Here is an 18,230-nt window from a genome sequence, read left to right as displayed (position 1 = left end):
AAACTTCTCACATGCTTTCATTTCAATAAATGTTCAAATGATCCAATATTTCAGCAAAAATCAAAGATTAGAGAAAAAGTCATTTCATTAGTTTATTTATGACGTCTGTCAGTGTGTCGCCAACAAGACACCATGAAGACAACAACAACAAAGTAAACAATAAGACAAAGATACGATATGATAATCATGATGTGGATCCTGATAAAATGATAAAGAGGAGAGATTCTGCACATCTCCAGCTCTATATTTATATTTTGGGGCTCTACTGGAATAAAAACTCGTTTTAGCTCCTGTCTCTTTAAGGCCCGCCTCCTGATGAGCCCACTCTGTTCTGATTGGTCAGCTCCGGCTGTAATAAAATGTGTAGTTTTGGTTCCTGCTGCAGCTTCTTCAGATGTTCTGAACCTCCTGCGAGTCTTCAGGAGTCTCAGTTTCAGTGACTTTAAGAAGGTTCCTGAGTAGAGCTGCAACTATCAGTTCTTTTCATTATCGATTTATCTGCTGATTATGTTTCTTGATCAATTGTTTTGTCTATAAAATGTCAGAAAATGGTGAAAAATAGAGCTCAGCATTTGGTCTGATCAACAGTCAAAAGTCCAAAATATTCACTGACTTATTGATGAGATTTAAATGATGACATCATCAGAAGCTGAATAAACTTTAATAAAAGTCTAATAAAACAATTATTTGATCATCACAATAGCTGCAGATTATTTTTCTGTCAGTCGATGAATCTACTGACTGTTGCAGCTCGTCAGATGAATAATCTGAATGATCTGTTGATTGACAGCCTGATAGACCAGTGGGTTCATGTGAAAGTGTTCCTCTGGGCCTGAGAGGCTTAAAAAGCAGCCCGTTATGTTCTTAACGTGATTTAGTCTTGACTTTCACTGAGCCAAGGGCTGCAGATGCATCCGTCAGGGCTGCAGATGCTTCCGTCGGGGCTGCAGATGCTTCTGTCGGGGCTGCAGATGCTTCCGTCGGGGCTGCAGATGCTTCCGTCGGGGCTGCAGATGCTTCCGTCGGGGCTGCAGATGCTTCCGTCGGGGCTGCAGATGCTTCTGTCGGGGCTGCAGATGCTTCCGTCGGGGCTGCAGATGCTTCTGTCGGGGCTGCAGATGCTTCCGTTGGGGCTGCAGCTCTGCTCTCGTATGTTTTCTTCTGCTGCACTTCACGTTTCACTTCATGTTTCTGCTGAATGTGAAATATTATTACACACACTGACGGTGATGAAGCCAGTCACAGCCTCTGAAACACAGACATATCTATCTATCTATATACATATATACATATATACATATATATAAATATACATGTCTATATCTATCAACATTAGTTCATATATTGAGCAAAAAGCAGATGAATGATGGAGACTCATCTCCACATGTTGTTTTGTTTTGGTGCATAATGATCCAAAAATGCAAAGTAAAAGAAAATATAACTACTAATGAAGTCAATTCATGTAATAATACAAATAACTGTGTTAATGTCATGTGACATGTTGGATGTGTTTCAGTCATTTTCTTATTAGAAAAACAAACAAACAAACAAACAAACATTTCTCCCTCCAGAAACACACAAACATTCAAAAAAGAAAGGAAAAGCAAAAAACTGTAAACAAACAAACAAACAAACAAAAGACTTCAGTGAGCCTCTGATAGGATCTGTGAGAATGAGAGGAGGAGCACTGAGGAGGATTTGAGTTTCTCCAGTAGAGCAACTAAAGAAGAGAAGGTCACAACATCGACCTTGACTGATAATAAAATAATACAAATCCAAACGAGTTTTAAAGACACATTTAGAGCTTCTCAGATAAATCAGAGCAGCGTTTGCAGAGTCTGCACCGATCACAGCATCGAATATAACGTCAGTCAGGAAGAAGATGTTGTGGTGGTGAGACTGCACAAAACACAAAAAGCATCTGTAACGTATGTTTCTCCACAGTCTGAGCTGTCAGTGTGTAACGTGATGGTGAGAATCATCAGTGACTCTGCAGCTCCTCTCGGCTTTACGGAGCTTTATAGTGAGTTTCAGCTCATTGTTTATCTGTCCGGCTGCAACTTTACTGTTCTGGTTCACTCTCAGCGTCTCATAGCAGCGTTTTCAGAGAGAAAAAGCTGTAAAAAGCTGCTGAACACTACCTGCTCACAGTCAGCTGTAGACGAGCTGGTGAACATAGTGGAGCATTTAGCAGATAAAGAGCCAGATATTTCCCTCAGGAGCTGGTAGAGAGTGAAAACAGAGTAAAAAGAGAGTGAATATTGGACAGAAACACGACTCCACATGAATGATAATGTTGCTCCGTAACTGCTGGATGTGAACATGAAAGAAATCTCACTCACGTGTTTCAGTCTTTGTCTCCACATAGTTTCGTTTTTTTCACCACAAATTCAAACAATTAACGACATTTAAGAATAAGAGACGAACAGCCGGCTGACACACGGAGACGTTCAGGGATCAGCGATGAGTTCAAACACATGAGATGGAGGCTGAACAGCAGCCGAGCCGCGCAGCAGCTTTATGTAAAAATATGCAGACATGCAGCGCTGTGTGTGTGTGTGTGTGTGTGTGTGCGTGTGTGTGTGTGCGTGTGTGTGTACAGGCGACACGTCGACGCAGCTCCGTCTCTCTGCAGACGCCACAATCACATTCTCTCTGTGTGAAAACATCAATGTTTAATCATCACTAGCAGATATTCAGGATGAACGAGGAGTAGCAGGATTTCTGAAGTGAGATACAGCGTTAAATGTGTGTGTGTGTGTGTGTGTGTGTGTGTGTGTGTGTGTGTGTGTGTGTGTGTGTGTGCTGGCTGCAAAAAGGCGAGGTGTCCTGGAGTTGAGCTGTCACCAGAGGGGATGGCCTGGTCACCACGGCATCCTCCTCTGTTGCCATGGGAACACAAGCTGTTTCCATGACCACCTCGCATGGCATCATGTGGAGGATTGGTCTGTTTGTGTGTGTGTGTGTGTGTGTGTGTGTGTGTGTGTGTGTGGAGGTCACACTCGATGAGTTTGAACCTCCTCTCATCTGTTTAGTCCTGTTTCCTCCTGACGGGACGCCACATGATGCAACATAAACTGTACCAGAGGGTTTCTGGGTAAATGTCCGTTACTGACACCTGGACTGCACATTACATTATATATAAATATAATATTTATATTTATATTATTACATTATATTTCAAGGCAATGAGACTGTATAATACTAACATAATACTAACATAGTACTAACATAATACTAACATAATACTAACATAATACTAACATAATACTGACATAATACTAACATAATACTGACATAATACTAACATAATACTAACATAATGCTAACATAATACTAACATAATACTAACATAATACTAACATAATACTGACATAATACTAACATAATACTAACATAATACTAACATAATACTAACATAGTACTAACATAATACTGACATAATACTAACATAATACTGACATAATACTAACATAATACTAACATAATACTAACATAATACTAACATAATACTGACATAATGCTAACATAATACTAACATAGTACTGACATAATACTGACATAATACTGACATAATACTAACATAATGCTAACATAATACCAACATAATACCGACATAATACCGACATAATACTGACATGATACCGACATGATACGGACATGATACCAACATGATACCAACATAATACTAACATAATACTAACATAATACTAACACCAAGAAATCTAATGAGTTATAATTTGAGCTCTAACATTTAGTTTATTGATATAAAATCAATCTGCAATGTAAAAAAAATATTTCTTTAGATAGTAAAAAATATTTCTTTTTTTTTTTAAGTCTTCCACATATAAAAAAACACTTTTACACACAAATACTCAACAGTACATGAATTTAAAATAAATAAATATTTGTGTAGGAAAACATTCATGTAAAAACTGAAGATCAGCAGAATTAAAATAAATCAAATGAATGGAAAAGCTGCTATAAAATACAGGAAAAAGAAGTGTAAAATAAGATGTATGTATATAACATATATATGTATATAACATATATAACATGTATATAACATATAACATGTATATGTTGTATACAACATATGTATAGGGTTCAAGTGTTGTATACATATGTATATAACATGTATATAACATATACAACACATATATAACATACATATGTATACAACGTATATAACATGTATATAACAATCATTTGGTGGGACATTATCACTTCTGTTTTTTTAAAAAGTAAAGAAAGATGATGAGCGATGAACTCATTTGATAATCGATTAATGGTTTCGATCAAACATACCAAACATTTTCTGCTTCCAGCTACTTAAATGTGATGATTGTTGTTTTTATTGGACATACATATATATATATAGAATATATATGTTATATACATGTTGTATCTTTAGATTGTGAACTGTTGCTCGGACCCAACAAGCTAACTGAAGACTGTTGTTTATCATTTTTCAGACCAGATGATGAATCAGAATGAATAATTTCAGCAGACGCAGCTGCTTAGATTTAAAGCCGTTTCATTGGTCCGTCTGAGTCATGTGATTCTTGTAGTTTCAGCAGAACTGCAGCTCTTTACATTTATCATTACAACAAAAAATATCTTAACGGTTTTTTTTTTTTTACATATTTGTGGAAAAAGTGTTGGTTGTAAACAGGAAGTGAACAACTCCTCCCTCTATAATAACGTCACCTGACTTCCTCACTGACACGTAAACATGATGTCTAACTGCTAGTGATACTACAGACAATTTTTAGTGCCCGCCCACACAGATATTGGACCAATCAAATTCCAGCGCCGACATCGTCAGGTTGGACGCAGATTCTGAGCGCTGCTGTAGGGGGCGCTGTTACTGCACAAACAGCAAGAAAACTCTCATTTCTTCATTTATTGTGATTTCAGTTTTGACCAAAATAAGAACACCAGTCAAAACAAACAGAGAGGAAACAAAAATCAATCTTTATTTCAGATTTATTTCTGTTTACCATCAACAGCTGATCGACACACATGAAAACGTGATGAAACATTTCCAGGTCTCTTATTGTTTCTGTGACATAATGATGCACCATGGGAAGGAATCCTGCCTATTCTCAAGGCTTTGTTGGTTTGTGTGTGTGTATGTGTGTGTGTGTGTGTGTGTGTGTGTGTGTGTGTGTGTGTGTGTGTGTTGTTGGTGGAGGCACTCCAGTCCCCACAGCCCTCAATGTATTATGGATGAGACTGTGTGGAGTGTTTTTAGAGGCAAAAGAGAGGCTCAGATGGAAAAACAGAATGATCCTCTCTCTCTCTCTCTCTCCCTCTCTCTCTCTCCCTCTCTCTCTCCCTCTCTCTCTCTCTCTCTCTCTCTCTCTCTCTCATTAACCTCCAGTCTATCTGTTTTTTGCTGCATATGTTTATTTACCCAAATAAAAGCTGCAAATCAGTGAAAGTGTTGTGCGTCCGAGGCTGCCGGCTCTGCTCCTCGGGGGGAGAAGAGCTGAGCTGCTTTCTCTCTCTTTTTTTTTTTTTCTGTGCTGTTGTTGTTGTTGTTGTGGAACAACAGTAAATAGTACAGTTTGTAATGCAACAGCAACACATTCTGGCTTCAGCCTCCATTTCATTATTTCACTTCATTCAGTAGGTTTAACAAACAGCTGCATGTCTGCAGACCGGCGCTCCGGTTCAGACTGAAATATCTCAACATCTGTCGGATGAACTGTCAGAAAACTGTGGTTCAGACATTCATGTTTCCTTCAGGATGAAACGTTATCATCCTGGTGATTGTCAGAGTCACTTCTTGGACAAAGGAAGTTGATTCACTCACTCAACTACAGTTACTGATGACACTGTCAACTGTCAAACATGTAGAAATAACGTAAGAATAAGAGTTTTAAAGGACGCCTGAAAGCTGCAGGTTCAGTATTGATTATAGATCTACTGCAGCGTCACAGCAAAGCAAACAAATACATCTTCAATCTGAACAGAACGTGCTGAACAGCTGTTCTACATAAAATCTGCAGCCTGATTCATCGGTGAAACTGTCGTCACAGCGATCTTTAGATAAAATCTTTGTCGTGTAGATTTTAGTTGTTTAAACTACGTTCTTACTGCAGAAGATCTGCAAATTAAAGACAATCAGAGGACTGAATGACCTGAGGTCGTAATCAAGAACAAACTGACCCCCGGGGGGGGCTGCATGAGTAGGAGTCGGTGTGAATGAATGGAAGTCTGAAGCGTGGGAAAACAGACGACCTTTATACACATCCAGATACTCTGAACACACATGTAGTGATGGTGAGGAATATATTGTTACAGTCAGAGTGTGTGTGTGTGTGTGTTTATTAGCCTCATAGCTCTGCTGTCAGTCCATTGCATCACCAGTTCTACCACCAACAATACTGTTCACTACTGGAGACACAAACACACTGAAACACTGATAGAAAATGAGTCACGATGCAGACGGAGAACAGAAACGCTTCTCTGGAAGATCAGATCATCTGTGTCTCAACCTGGAGGCTTTTATTTCATCTCTCTTCAGGTAGTAATATTGTGAATATTTCACACATCAGCAGTTTGCAGTGGAGGCTAGCAGGCAGCTAACAAGCTTTACACACCACACAAAACAATTTATTATCATATTATTGGACCAAAACCTCTCGATCTTTCATGTTTTCAATTTCAACAAGTAGAATCACTGAGGATTATTCTCTGGAGTTGTTTCTGTGTGTGAGTAAACCTCCACACTTCAGTCTGCAGGAACTAATAAACAGATGAAGTAAAGATGAAGACGAGCAGCAGAGAGATGAAACTCATGTAGAAGAGCCGTCGTTCCTGCCGGAGTCACGACTGCGTCAGGATGTCAGACTGTGTTTCCTCACTTCTGACTGATATTAAAACTGAAGCATCTGCAACCAGGTGACACATAAACACATGTAACACCTGAACATCAGTACTGTAGTGTTACACCACCACCTCAAAAACACATTTTAACGTTGATTTACACAAGAAAACATCAGATTGAGTCATTTCAGTAAGTGTCCGTGTTGCAGTGACGGCGCCCTCTAGCAGCCGTAGTAATGATGACATCAGGTGACGTTATTATAGTGCTTACGTACTCAGGAGGCGGACTTGATAACGATTTAATCCGGACCAGGAACTAAATTTAACTGCAACCTGACCCGGACCGCTGTCATCATTCAGCCGCCTGCGAGTCGCCACAGTCAGTAATTAAATGTTGTTGTCGGATGTTAAAAGCTCAAACAGGCCAATGCACAAAAGGAAAGGTTGAAATAGAAAACGTGTTTAAATAGGAAACATATTCAGCACATGTCCAGCCTCTATATTTATATTCTGGGGTTCTACTGGAATAAAAACTCCTTATTTATCTTCTACTGGTCCTTTATGCAGCCCCTCAGTTCAGCCTCTGTCTGAAACAGGCCGTTTTAGCTCCTGTCTCTTTAAGGCCCGCCTCCTGATGAGCCCACTCTGTTCTGATTGGTCAGCTTCAGGAAGCTTCCTCCGGCTCCGGAGGCTACGTAAACAAACTATAGTAGCAGGATTTCACTTCTTTTTCTCCTTCTTTACTCTGAATGTCAACTTCTCAAATCCATCCGTACATGTTGGAGCTGAATCACATCTGAGATATGAGAGTAAACAACGTTAACAACAAAACAACAAACAGCAGAATACGTCCGCTGTAAAGATGACTGGACTGAGGGAAACAGTGTCCATAATGACGGCTCCAAAGACTAATAACAGCATCATGTTTTCAGTCTCCAGAGAGTAGTTCTGTGTAAGGCGGACGCTACTGAGCATGTGCAGGAACACGCTTCTGTTTACAGCTTCACCAGCTTGTTGTGCTGCAGATCACAACCTCTGGAAAAGATTTATAATGTTCATCTTCTCTCTTTGTTTCTTTCCCTGGTTCTTATTTTCATTATTTTATGCATGTTCTCAGTTTACGGTGAAGGTTTCTCTGTTTAGTCTGGTCTCATCTCCTCTCAGTCTCTCCTCCATCTTCCTGCAGATATCATGTGTAGTGATTGTTATCTCTCACTGCAGATCAACATGGCAGCTCTCCAACAAGCCAATATCACAGCCCAGACTGGGCTGCACTCCAACGCTGAAAGAGGATCTGTCCGATGGGGGGGTGGAGGGGGGGAGGGGGTTGGAAAGACGAACCAAAAGCAATAAAGTGAGAGAGGAGAGAGAGGAGAGAGAGGAGAGGGATAAAAGCAGCAGAGAGGAAGTTAAACGTAACAGAAGAGAAGCTCAAAAGTAGTTTGTTGGGATGTTTGGTGACAGTTTATTTCAGACAGACAGCGAGACTGAAGACATGAGAAGAGACAAATGATGATTAGGTCTTTATTGGTCTTACTGGTGCAGTAAGACGGGAACGGGCTGATTGCTTATTTCTCAAGAACCGCACATATATGTGTCAACTGATAAAAGTATCAATTAAAACAATAAGGATTCATTAAATTAAAAGGTTTTAATCTGGACAGAGACTTCACCAGTGAGACTAAACTGAGGTTGAACTGTAGAAGCAGTTTACAGCCTTCTATTGGTTGATTCTGCTGCCAATCAAATGTATCTGCGCTCCTATTGGCTAGTTTTACTGCCTCTGCTTCTGTTTTCTTCTCCTGTGTGCACTTGTTCCTCCCTCTCAGGTAGTTTAAGCAAGCAGGGTGCGCCTTTGTCCTGCTCAGCAAATCAGAGCCCAGAAACCCCGCCCGGCTGTGATGTGACGGTGTTTATATCAAACAGACCTCGCTGCACTCAGACACGGAGCTGATCAGCTCGCTGTTTGCTTGTTTATTCAAAGCTCATTAAATGTGTCGCATGTTCAAACAGCTTCACACTCGACGCTGCACTTCCTTTGGTCCTCAGCAGTACATTTGCCAAGCGTGAAGCCCAGAAGCCCCGCCCCACTGTGATGTGATGGTGTCTGTATCAAACAGACCTGCTTGTTTGCTTGTTTATTCAAAGTTTTTTAATATTAAATGTGTTGCATGTCCAAATTGCACCAAAAGAGCGTCTGTCTCCTCAGTAAATCACCTGCTGAGTGTTTGATGGTTGTTTATTTGTGCTTTAGAACATAACCGCCGTGAAACAATCAGATAATAACGTTGTGTTTCTGTCATTCACGGAGGAAACTTTCCAATTTTCTCTGTCGCTCGCTCATGCTCTCAGCTCTCTCTCTCTCTTTTTCTATTATCTTTTTTAAAATGAGTCAGAAACCTGCAACAAAGCCAAACTTTTAACTTTATCAAACAAAGCGAGATGTCGTTGTCTCTTCTCTCTCGTGGCAGGTTGTACAGCTCTGATCATGACGTGCAGTAGCAGAGCCCAGAAGCCCCGCCCCGCTCGCTGATCGCTTGTTTATTCCAAGTTTATTAATATCGAACATGTTGAGTGACCAAATTGCACCAAATTCGAGACTGCGTTCCCTTGTGTCCCCAGCAATGCAGCCACCGAGTGTGAAGTCGATCAGATGAATGATTCTCAAGATATGTGAAGGACAAACATACATACAGACAGAGATTCTTTGCTTTATATATAGAGATGTGTTTCAGCAGCCAGGAAGTGTGCTGACTGTCATTTTGTCTTTGAACTTCCTGTGTGGTGTTTTGTTCATTATCATCTGCTGCTTGTGATCAGCTTCACCTGCATTTTATCAAATATCTGATCAGTTTTATAAAATAACAGAGTGAAGGACTCAAAGCTGCAGCCACTGATTATCAGATCATTTGTTTCTGTTAAAAATCTGACTATGTTTCTGTTGCGTAGTTGGATAAAATGTTTGAATTCATGTTGATAAATCAGCTTAAAAGTAAGCTGGTTTAATGATATATATATATATATATATATATATATATATATATATATATATATATATATATATATAGATAGATAGATAGATAGATAGATATGTGGACATTTCCTCATTGAGAGGAGGAGGCTGGATGGAGGCTTTAACCCAACAGTGAACTTTACCACAGGAGACGCTGTTCATTTCATTTCGTTTCACTGTTTTCAACCGTGATCTTCCCCCGTGGTTATTATTGTAGCCATGACAACAAAGGTGATCTAACTTTCAGGAAGTAGTAACTTTAACCCACCACATGTTTCTCTAACCCTAACCCTTAACCCTAACCCCTAACCCCTAACCCTAAACCCTAACCCCTAACCCTAAACCCTGAACCCTAAACCCTAACTCTAACCCCTAAACCCTAACCCTAAACCCTAACCCTAAACCCTTAACCCTAACCCTAAACCCTAAACTCTAACCCTAACCCTAAACCCTGAACCCTAAACCCTAACCCTAAACCCTGAACCCTAAAACCTAATCCTAAACCCTAACCCTAAGTCTCTTAAAGTGATCATTTTAACCCAAACCATCATCTTTAAACCTAAGCAGACCTGAACCACAGTGTTGTTACATCATAAAACATCATTATTGATTAACGGTGATGTGTAACATTTCTGTCGGACACATAAAAGTTTCCAGGAATTGTTTATAGGTTGATTCACAGCTACATCATATCACAGCATGCTAAAAGCTACCACAAGACATTTATTTACATGAGAATGTTTGATGATGATGATTTATTACTGTAATTTATCTATCTGACTCAGTGTTTATCTCACTCCTCGTGCATTCATTTCATGAATTTAGATGTCACATCTGTCAGTAAAAACAGCGTTCCTCATCACAAAGAGCAGAGAACACATCAGATCAAGACTTAACAGACAAGAACAAACTTGAGAAAGTGAAGATTTATTACAGAAACATTGCATCATGACTGCTGTGAATAAACAGAACTGTGGGTTTTACTGCACGGCTAACATCCTGCACAGTCCAGCTCTCAGGCTGCTGAATCTGTTTCTGGATTTGATAATCACTTTCACTCTAAATGACTCTCTGTGGCTCCCATTTATCAAACTGTCTGGAGTTGTATTGAGAGGTGGAGGAAGTAGACCTCTGTTGTTGTCCAGAAACTATTAAAAACATGTCAGTGAATCTCATCGCTGCACTGGGTGACATGTTCCTTCATCATGAAGACTTTGGTCACGTTAGTTTGTTTAGAAACGGCTCCAAAGACTAATAACAGCATCATGTTTTCAGTCTCGGCAGAGTAGTTCTGTGTAAGGCAGACGCTACTGAGCATGTGCAGGAACACGGTTCTGTCTACAGCTTCACCAGCTTGTTGTGCTGCAGATCACAACAAGCTAGCAAAGCTGCGTTCCTGCACATGCTCAGTGGCAGGTTACTATCTTATCACCATATTCTTACTCTTTGGCGCTGTCATCTGAAGGGACCTGACCACCAACAGACTGTATGATAACAACTGTTTTCTGTATTCTTTATTCTTTATTTGGATTCCCATCAGCTTCCACAAAGTGGTCGCTGGTCTTCTCGGAGTCCACACAACAATAAAACCAATGATTTAAAATCACATTGATCAAAGTGCACATCGCTCAGAGAGTCTCTGAACACTTTACAAGTCAATAAGAATGAAAACAGAAGGAAGAAAAAAGAGGCACACGTTAACACAAGTAAAAGCACACACACATACACCCGCACTCACACACACATATATACCAGTAGTAATGTTAATATTACAACACAATTGAATGTAGATTGATGGACAGAAATTTCAATTTTCATCCATTTAAAATTAAATGTACAACACAAGAAATTGTGTAAAAAGTGAAGGTCTGAATCCAGTGTAGCTAGCGCCACCATGAGGTTCATATTTGTGTTTTTTTATTTTATTGGATAGATTATCATGAAATTAGTTTAATACATTCATGTTGCCTCTGGATGAATCGCAATAACTGATCGATTTGATTGACTTTCCATCTGCTGCCATCTGGTCAACATTTTTAATTTGTCCAATAATTTGTTTTTAATATCTGCAAAACTAACGACAGTCAGCTAATTAGCAAACGTTAGCATGTTTAACATGAGGAAACATTATACCTAAACATCAACATGTTAGCATTATGATTGTTGGTCACTGCTGTTTGAAATCTTTGTTTTTATTTTGAATATTTTATGTTGTTTTTTTTCTTGTTTGTCTTTTTATGTTTTACTGATACTGAAGACTAGCGACCATCTCGTGGAAGCTAATAGGAATAAAATGAGGATTAAAGTATAAAGCACAGAAGGGCTGCAACTAATGATCTTTCAATTATCAAGTAATTTATTGATTATTTTCTAAATTAATTGATTAGTTGTTTGGTCCAAAAAATGTCAGAAAACTGTAAAAATGTTGATCAGTGTTTCCCAAAGTCCAAGATGACGTCATCAAATGTTTTGTTGTTTTGTCCACAAACCAAAGAAACCAGAAAATATTCACATTTAAGAAGCTGGAATCAGAGAATTAAACTTAAAACAATGAATCGATACAGACAGAGATTCTTTGCTTTATATATAAAGATGTGTTTCAGCAGCCAGGAAGTGTGCTGACTTACATTCTGTCTTTGAACTTCCTGTGTGGTGTTTTGTTCATTATCATCTGCTGCGTGTGATCAGCTTCACCTGCATTTTATCAAATATCTGATCAGTTTTATAAAATAACAAACAGAGTGAAGGACTCACAGCGGTCTGACAAACATCCCCCTAAACCCTAACCCCTAACCCTTAACCCTAACCCTAAACCCTAACCCTAAACCCTAACCCTAAACCCTAACCCTAACCCTAAACCCTAACCCTAAATCTAAACCCTAACCCTAAATCTAAACCCTAAACCTAAACCCTAACCCTAAACCCTAAACCCTAACCCTAAATCTAAACCCTAACCCTAAATCTAAACCCTAAACCTAAACCCTAACCCTAACCCCTAACCCCTAACCCTTAACCCTAACCCTAAACCCTAACCCTAAACCCTAACCCTAAACCCTAACCCTAAATCTAAACCCTAACCCTAAACCCTAACCCCTAACCCTTAATCTAAACCCTAAACCCTAACCCTAAACCCTAACCCTAAAACCTAACCCTAAACCCTAACCCTAAACCCTAACCCTAAGTCTCTTAAAGTGATCATTTTAACCCAAACCATCATTTTTAAACCTAAGCAGACCTGAACCACAGCGTTTTACATCATAAAACATCATTATTGATTAACGGTGATGTGTAACATTTCTGTCGGACACATAAAAGTTTCCAGGAATTGTTTATAGGTTGATTCACAGCTACATCATATCACAGCATGCTAAAAGCTACCACAAGACATTTATTTACATGAGAATGTTTGATGATGATTATTTATTACTGTAATTTATCTATCTTAGTTAGATAATAATAGTTAGTTAGATAATAATAGTTAGTTATTAGACTTTAGAGCTGCAGAGATCAGCTGATTAGTTGACGGATAGAAAATGAATCACGTTCTGGTTTCCGTTGGCGACGCTGCAGCTGTAGAACATGTCCAGCAGTACGAGAAGAATCAGATAGTGTGTAATAAATAAACAAAGCTTGTCAGATTATTTGTGGCTGACAAACGTAATATGATCACAGTGACACACTTTATTTTATTTCTCCTCTGACTTTAGTGGTTTATTTTGGGCCTTTCAGCTGTAACAGGATCTCTGTAGTGATTGGCAGATGTTGCCTGCAGGCGCCGTGTCGTTCAGTCCAGCATCAGCTTACACAGTGATGATGATGATGATGATGATGATGATGATCAGCTTGAGCACAGACTGCTGTTTTATTAGTTTATTCATGTTTACCAGAGTTTTACTTTACAAAGCAGTGACAAACAAAGTCTGAAGCAAACAATAAAAGAACAATAAATCAACGTGTAGATAAATTCTTCACAGATACACAACAGAAACTAAACAAACATTATTCTAACAATTTAAAAAGATTATTTTAATGTTCCATCAATCAATATCTTCATCATTTTTACTTCCTGAATTGTACTTTTAACAGATGATTCATTCATCAGTCTTCAACATTTATCTCTTTCGTACTTTCCAGGAATAAAGAACGAGTTGTTTTGAGAACTTTAATGTTCATATTTTCTGAAAGGATTTCATCATCAGCAGATAGGTGATGGGTAATATAGCGTTCTATCAAATAATTACGTTTATCTTCCAACATTTGCAGGAACTAAAGGCTAAGATAAAATAATGAATAGAGGTCAGATATTTGATAACAGACGGGTTAGCATCGTATCCGAGTGTTTCACCAACCGACAGTCACCACTAATAATAAACCCATCCAATAATGACACATACACAAAGACCAGTGGTATAAATACATACGCAGTACGTCACATTAACGTGTTTGTGTGTTTGTGTGTTTTCTGTCCACAGACACGGACTACATCAGCGAGGAGGAGAAGCAGAAGGTGGAGCTGATGTTGGCGTTTCTGACAGAAGAATCCAAACAGGCAGCAGCCAGCACAGCTGTAAGTCTGGAAACATCTACACACTTCCTGCTGATCTTCCAGATGTTTTCCTGCTCTTTTTTGTGCTGAAACATCATCAGCTGATGTGCTGAGTCAGTGTTGGTGGTGGTGAATACAGGATGTGTTGTGATGTTTTGCACTGTGACAGCTTCGGGAATTAGAACAGCTCATGTTTCACACTTTTCTCAGACTGACAGTTAGTCTGCAGTCAGAGTACTAAAGCGTCTCTGAGAGGCTGAACTGCATCCCGAGTACGAGTCAGAGTTGAGTTCAGAGACATCGTGGAAGAACAGTTCGTACACAGACTTGTTTAAAGCTCCGTGTGGAGTTCTGTTTAAATTCAGTGTTTCGTCTTGTGTTAAACAAACTTGTTGAATGAATTTTACATCCGTGTTTACAGCTTACACTCTTCAAATGTGGTTTAATTCAGACCAACATGCTGCTATCCAGCTCAAATAATCCTGTTAACTCACTAATCCAGGTGATGTAGTTCTATGAAGGCAGTTTGAGGACTGATTAGTTGATCCTGGATGAAGTCGTCTGAGTAACAGTACGCTCCGAGTTTGAAATAAAGGCAAAATAAGTAGAGACTTGATATATGATGAAGTGTTGGGAACCTCCCAGCATGCACTGGGGCAATAGATTCATAGACATAAGTCTAATTTTATGTTGCTTCACAAAGTTCACCAAAGTCAGACTCAACGTGAAGAATCTGAACTGATTCACAATTGATTGAATTTGCTGTTTGGAGAGTTGCTGAGACGTTCATGTAGCAGAGACTGTCGGTGAGTTTTTAAACTAATTTGACGAGTGACACCAGTAAAAATCATTTTCAGAATCCAGTGTTGATACTTGAGATGAAAATATAAATATTTCAGTTTTTCTGTGCAGTAGAAACTTTATTTTAATTATCCCAGACTAATTAAACTGGTACGTGCTTCTTCTCAGAGACATAATTTTTTATTTATATAGCACCAAATCATAAAAGTTATCTCAGGGCATTTTTCACATAGAGCAGGTCTAGACTGTACTCTTTAATTTGATCTGAACATACAGACATTGTCTGTGCATCATGTTACGCTGCTAACAGCTGATTCACACTTTAACTGGAGACTATTTGACTAAATGTAAATGAGACGTCCTGTTTACATTCTTCAAAGCATTATGGGAACTGTAGTTCAAAAACCTGAGAACATGATTATCCCCAAAATCAAAGTCAGACAAGGAACAAAAAATAATAACAGCAGGGACAAAATCCATGAATATGAACTTTTTTCAATATTTTATGACATCGCTGGTGCTCAGCATCTCTTCTCTTTCTTTCATAAACACATCAGCAGACAAACAGACAAAAAAACATTGTGATCACAGTTTGAAATTGAAATAAGTCAGACTGCTGAAGCCTCATATCAGCTTCACATCAGCTGTTAAATGACTGTGTGGACACACTGTGGATTTTGGCCTCCATCACTTCCATTGAAAGCACATTTGAAGGATCTTTTAATATCCAGTATGAACAGGAGGAATGATTACAGACACCTGACTGCTGTTTAAAGACAGACTGGAAACACTGGGAACCGTCCTTTAAGTAACAAGTCGGAGAGGTTTCAGGAAACGAAGTTGAAAACGTCGCTGCCTGATGAAGTCGTCAGTTTGGACACGCTGATCCTGTCGTCCTTGAGGGTGAACCTGCGGAGCTTGACGGACCGGAGGAAGCCATTTCCTGCTCCTCTCCGCAGAAACCTGATCCCGTAGACTCCACCACCACAGAGCTGAACCGGCCAGAGAAAAGATTTATTATTGATGAGGAACAAAGAGAGGGAGGAGGAGAGAAGAGAGTGGTTTTGTAAATCACTTTTCTGCTTCATCATGCTTCAAGGACCAGTTTATCAAACCAGTACAATAACTTGTACAACAATATTATTAAAGCTATAGTGCAGAACTTTTACATATAAACGAACGTCCGTTACATTCAAGCCCTTGCCGAACGAGTTCACACAATGCTGATGAAGTCTATCACCACCAGATAAATCTCTCTGTATTTCACAGTATACAGAGTTTTTAATCTCATGTTGGGTTTGACATTCCTGCTCCAGCGAGATGAATGAATACTGAGCACCAGAGACGTCCACCAGCTGAGCCAGTTAAGTTCCAGTTAGCTCTCTGCTAACTTCAATGTGGGTAAAATAATTTAATCATCCATGCAGTGATTGACTGCCAATATAAAGATTCATATTGATTCAGTAATTATAGGCTATCAACATAGCAGTCTTATTAAATATTGAATGTATTGATTTATTCTGTCAATGTAGCAATATTTATTGATTGATTGATTCATAAACAAATATAGCCTATACTTCATTGATTCTTAGAAAAGAGTCAAAACAAGTGCTATGGTGGAAAAGCAGTTCATATACAAAGTAAATCACAGCAAAATCTTCATATTTACATAATGTCCATGTTTATAAAAAGCAATAAAGCAGCATATGGTCATTTTTGGAATTTCATTGGCTATTTGAAGCGTCAGTCATTGGCAGAATCTGTTCCTATTGGCTCGGTCTTTACACGAAAGGGGAGAGGGGAAGGCACCTCCTTTCAGTGCGGACTCTCGTTGGGTATAGCAAGCTGTGGACAGGACATGTTAGCTCCTATTGGGTCAAGTGAGGTGTCAATCGAAAGGTCAGAGTGCAGCCACCATTTTGATACCAAGATGTAGCTAATGTTTACATGCTAATGTGAGTTATGCAATATCATTACCAGGTGTCCCGTAAATTCTCACATTTTCTGTAAATACTACGTGTAAGATACTGAGTGTGCGAGAGAAGACAGTCAGAGTCACCGCTGAGTCACGATGCTTTATTGGCACTTAGCCTACAGCTAACTATGCTAACATTGATGCTGTATGGCACTTAGCCTACAGCTAACTATGCTAGCATTGATGCTTTATTGGCACTTAGCCTACAGCTAACTATGCCAGCATTGATGCTTTATTGGCACTTAGCCTACAGCTAACTGCGCTAACATTGATGCTTTATTGGCACTTAGCCTACAGCTAACTCTGCTAACATTGATGCTTTATTGGCACTTAGCCTACAGCTAACTGTGCCAGCATTGATGCTTTATCGGCACTTAGCTTACAGCTAACTGTGCTCGCATTGATGCTTTATTGGCACTTAGCCTACAGCTAACTGTGCTAGCATTGATGCTTTATTGGCACTTAGCCTACAGCTAACTGTGCTAGCATTGATGCTTATTGGCACTTAGCCTACAGCTAACTGTGCTAGAATTGATGCTTTATTGGCACTTAGCTTACAGCTAAGTGTGCTAACATTGATGCTTTATTGGCACTTAGCCAACAGCTAACTGTGCTAGCATTGATGCTTTATTGGCCCTTAACCTACAGCTAACTCTGCTAACATTGATACTTTATTAGCACTTAGCATACAGCTAACTCTACTAACATTGATGCTTTACTGGCACTTAACCTACAGCTAACTGTGCTAACATTGATGCTTTATTGGCACTTAGCCTACAGCTAACTGTGCTAACATTGATGCTTTATTGGCACTTAGCCTACAGCTAACTCTGCTAACATTGATGCAGTACAGTAACTTTGGAGGAACATTGAGGCTAACCATGGAAACCTACAGAAGTTGTATAGAGCACAACTCACAACAATACATTACACTGTTTTTTTTAACATTTCACTATTAAAACAACTAAACATGAAATACCTTATTTAATTACTTTAAACTAAACAAGTCACAGTCACGTTGTCACCACTATGTATGCTTCTTGAAAGCAACCGTGGGC

At 39.2% G+C, this 18,230-nt stretch overlaps 1 protein-coding gene across 1 annotated transcript in view; it reads left to right on the top strand.

The window, feature by feature from the left end:
* The window catches only part of LOC121893697 (E3 ubiquitin-protein ligase RNF123), a 159,015-nt gene that overhangs the window by 122,909 nt on the left and 17,876 nt on the right, over window positions 1-18,230 (top strand). The window contains exon 38 of the mRNA XM_042405646.1: window positions 14,323-14,417. Within this exon, the coding sequence (XP_042261580.1) occupies window positions 14,323-14,417 (95 nt within the window). The remainder of the gene's footprint in view (window positions 1-14,322; window positions 14,418-18,230) is intronic.

Source organism: Thunnus maccoyii, chromosome 3, assembly GCF_910596095.1.
Source record: "Thunnus maccoyii chromosome 3, fThuMac1.1, whole genome shotgun sequence".
Classification (NCBI taxonomy): Eukaryota; Metazoa; Chordata; class Actinopteri; order Scombriformes; family Scombridae; genus Thunnus; species Thunnus maccoyii.
Note: the sequence above shows the minus strand (reverse complement) of the source record. Positions and strands in the feature narration are given on the sequence as shown.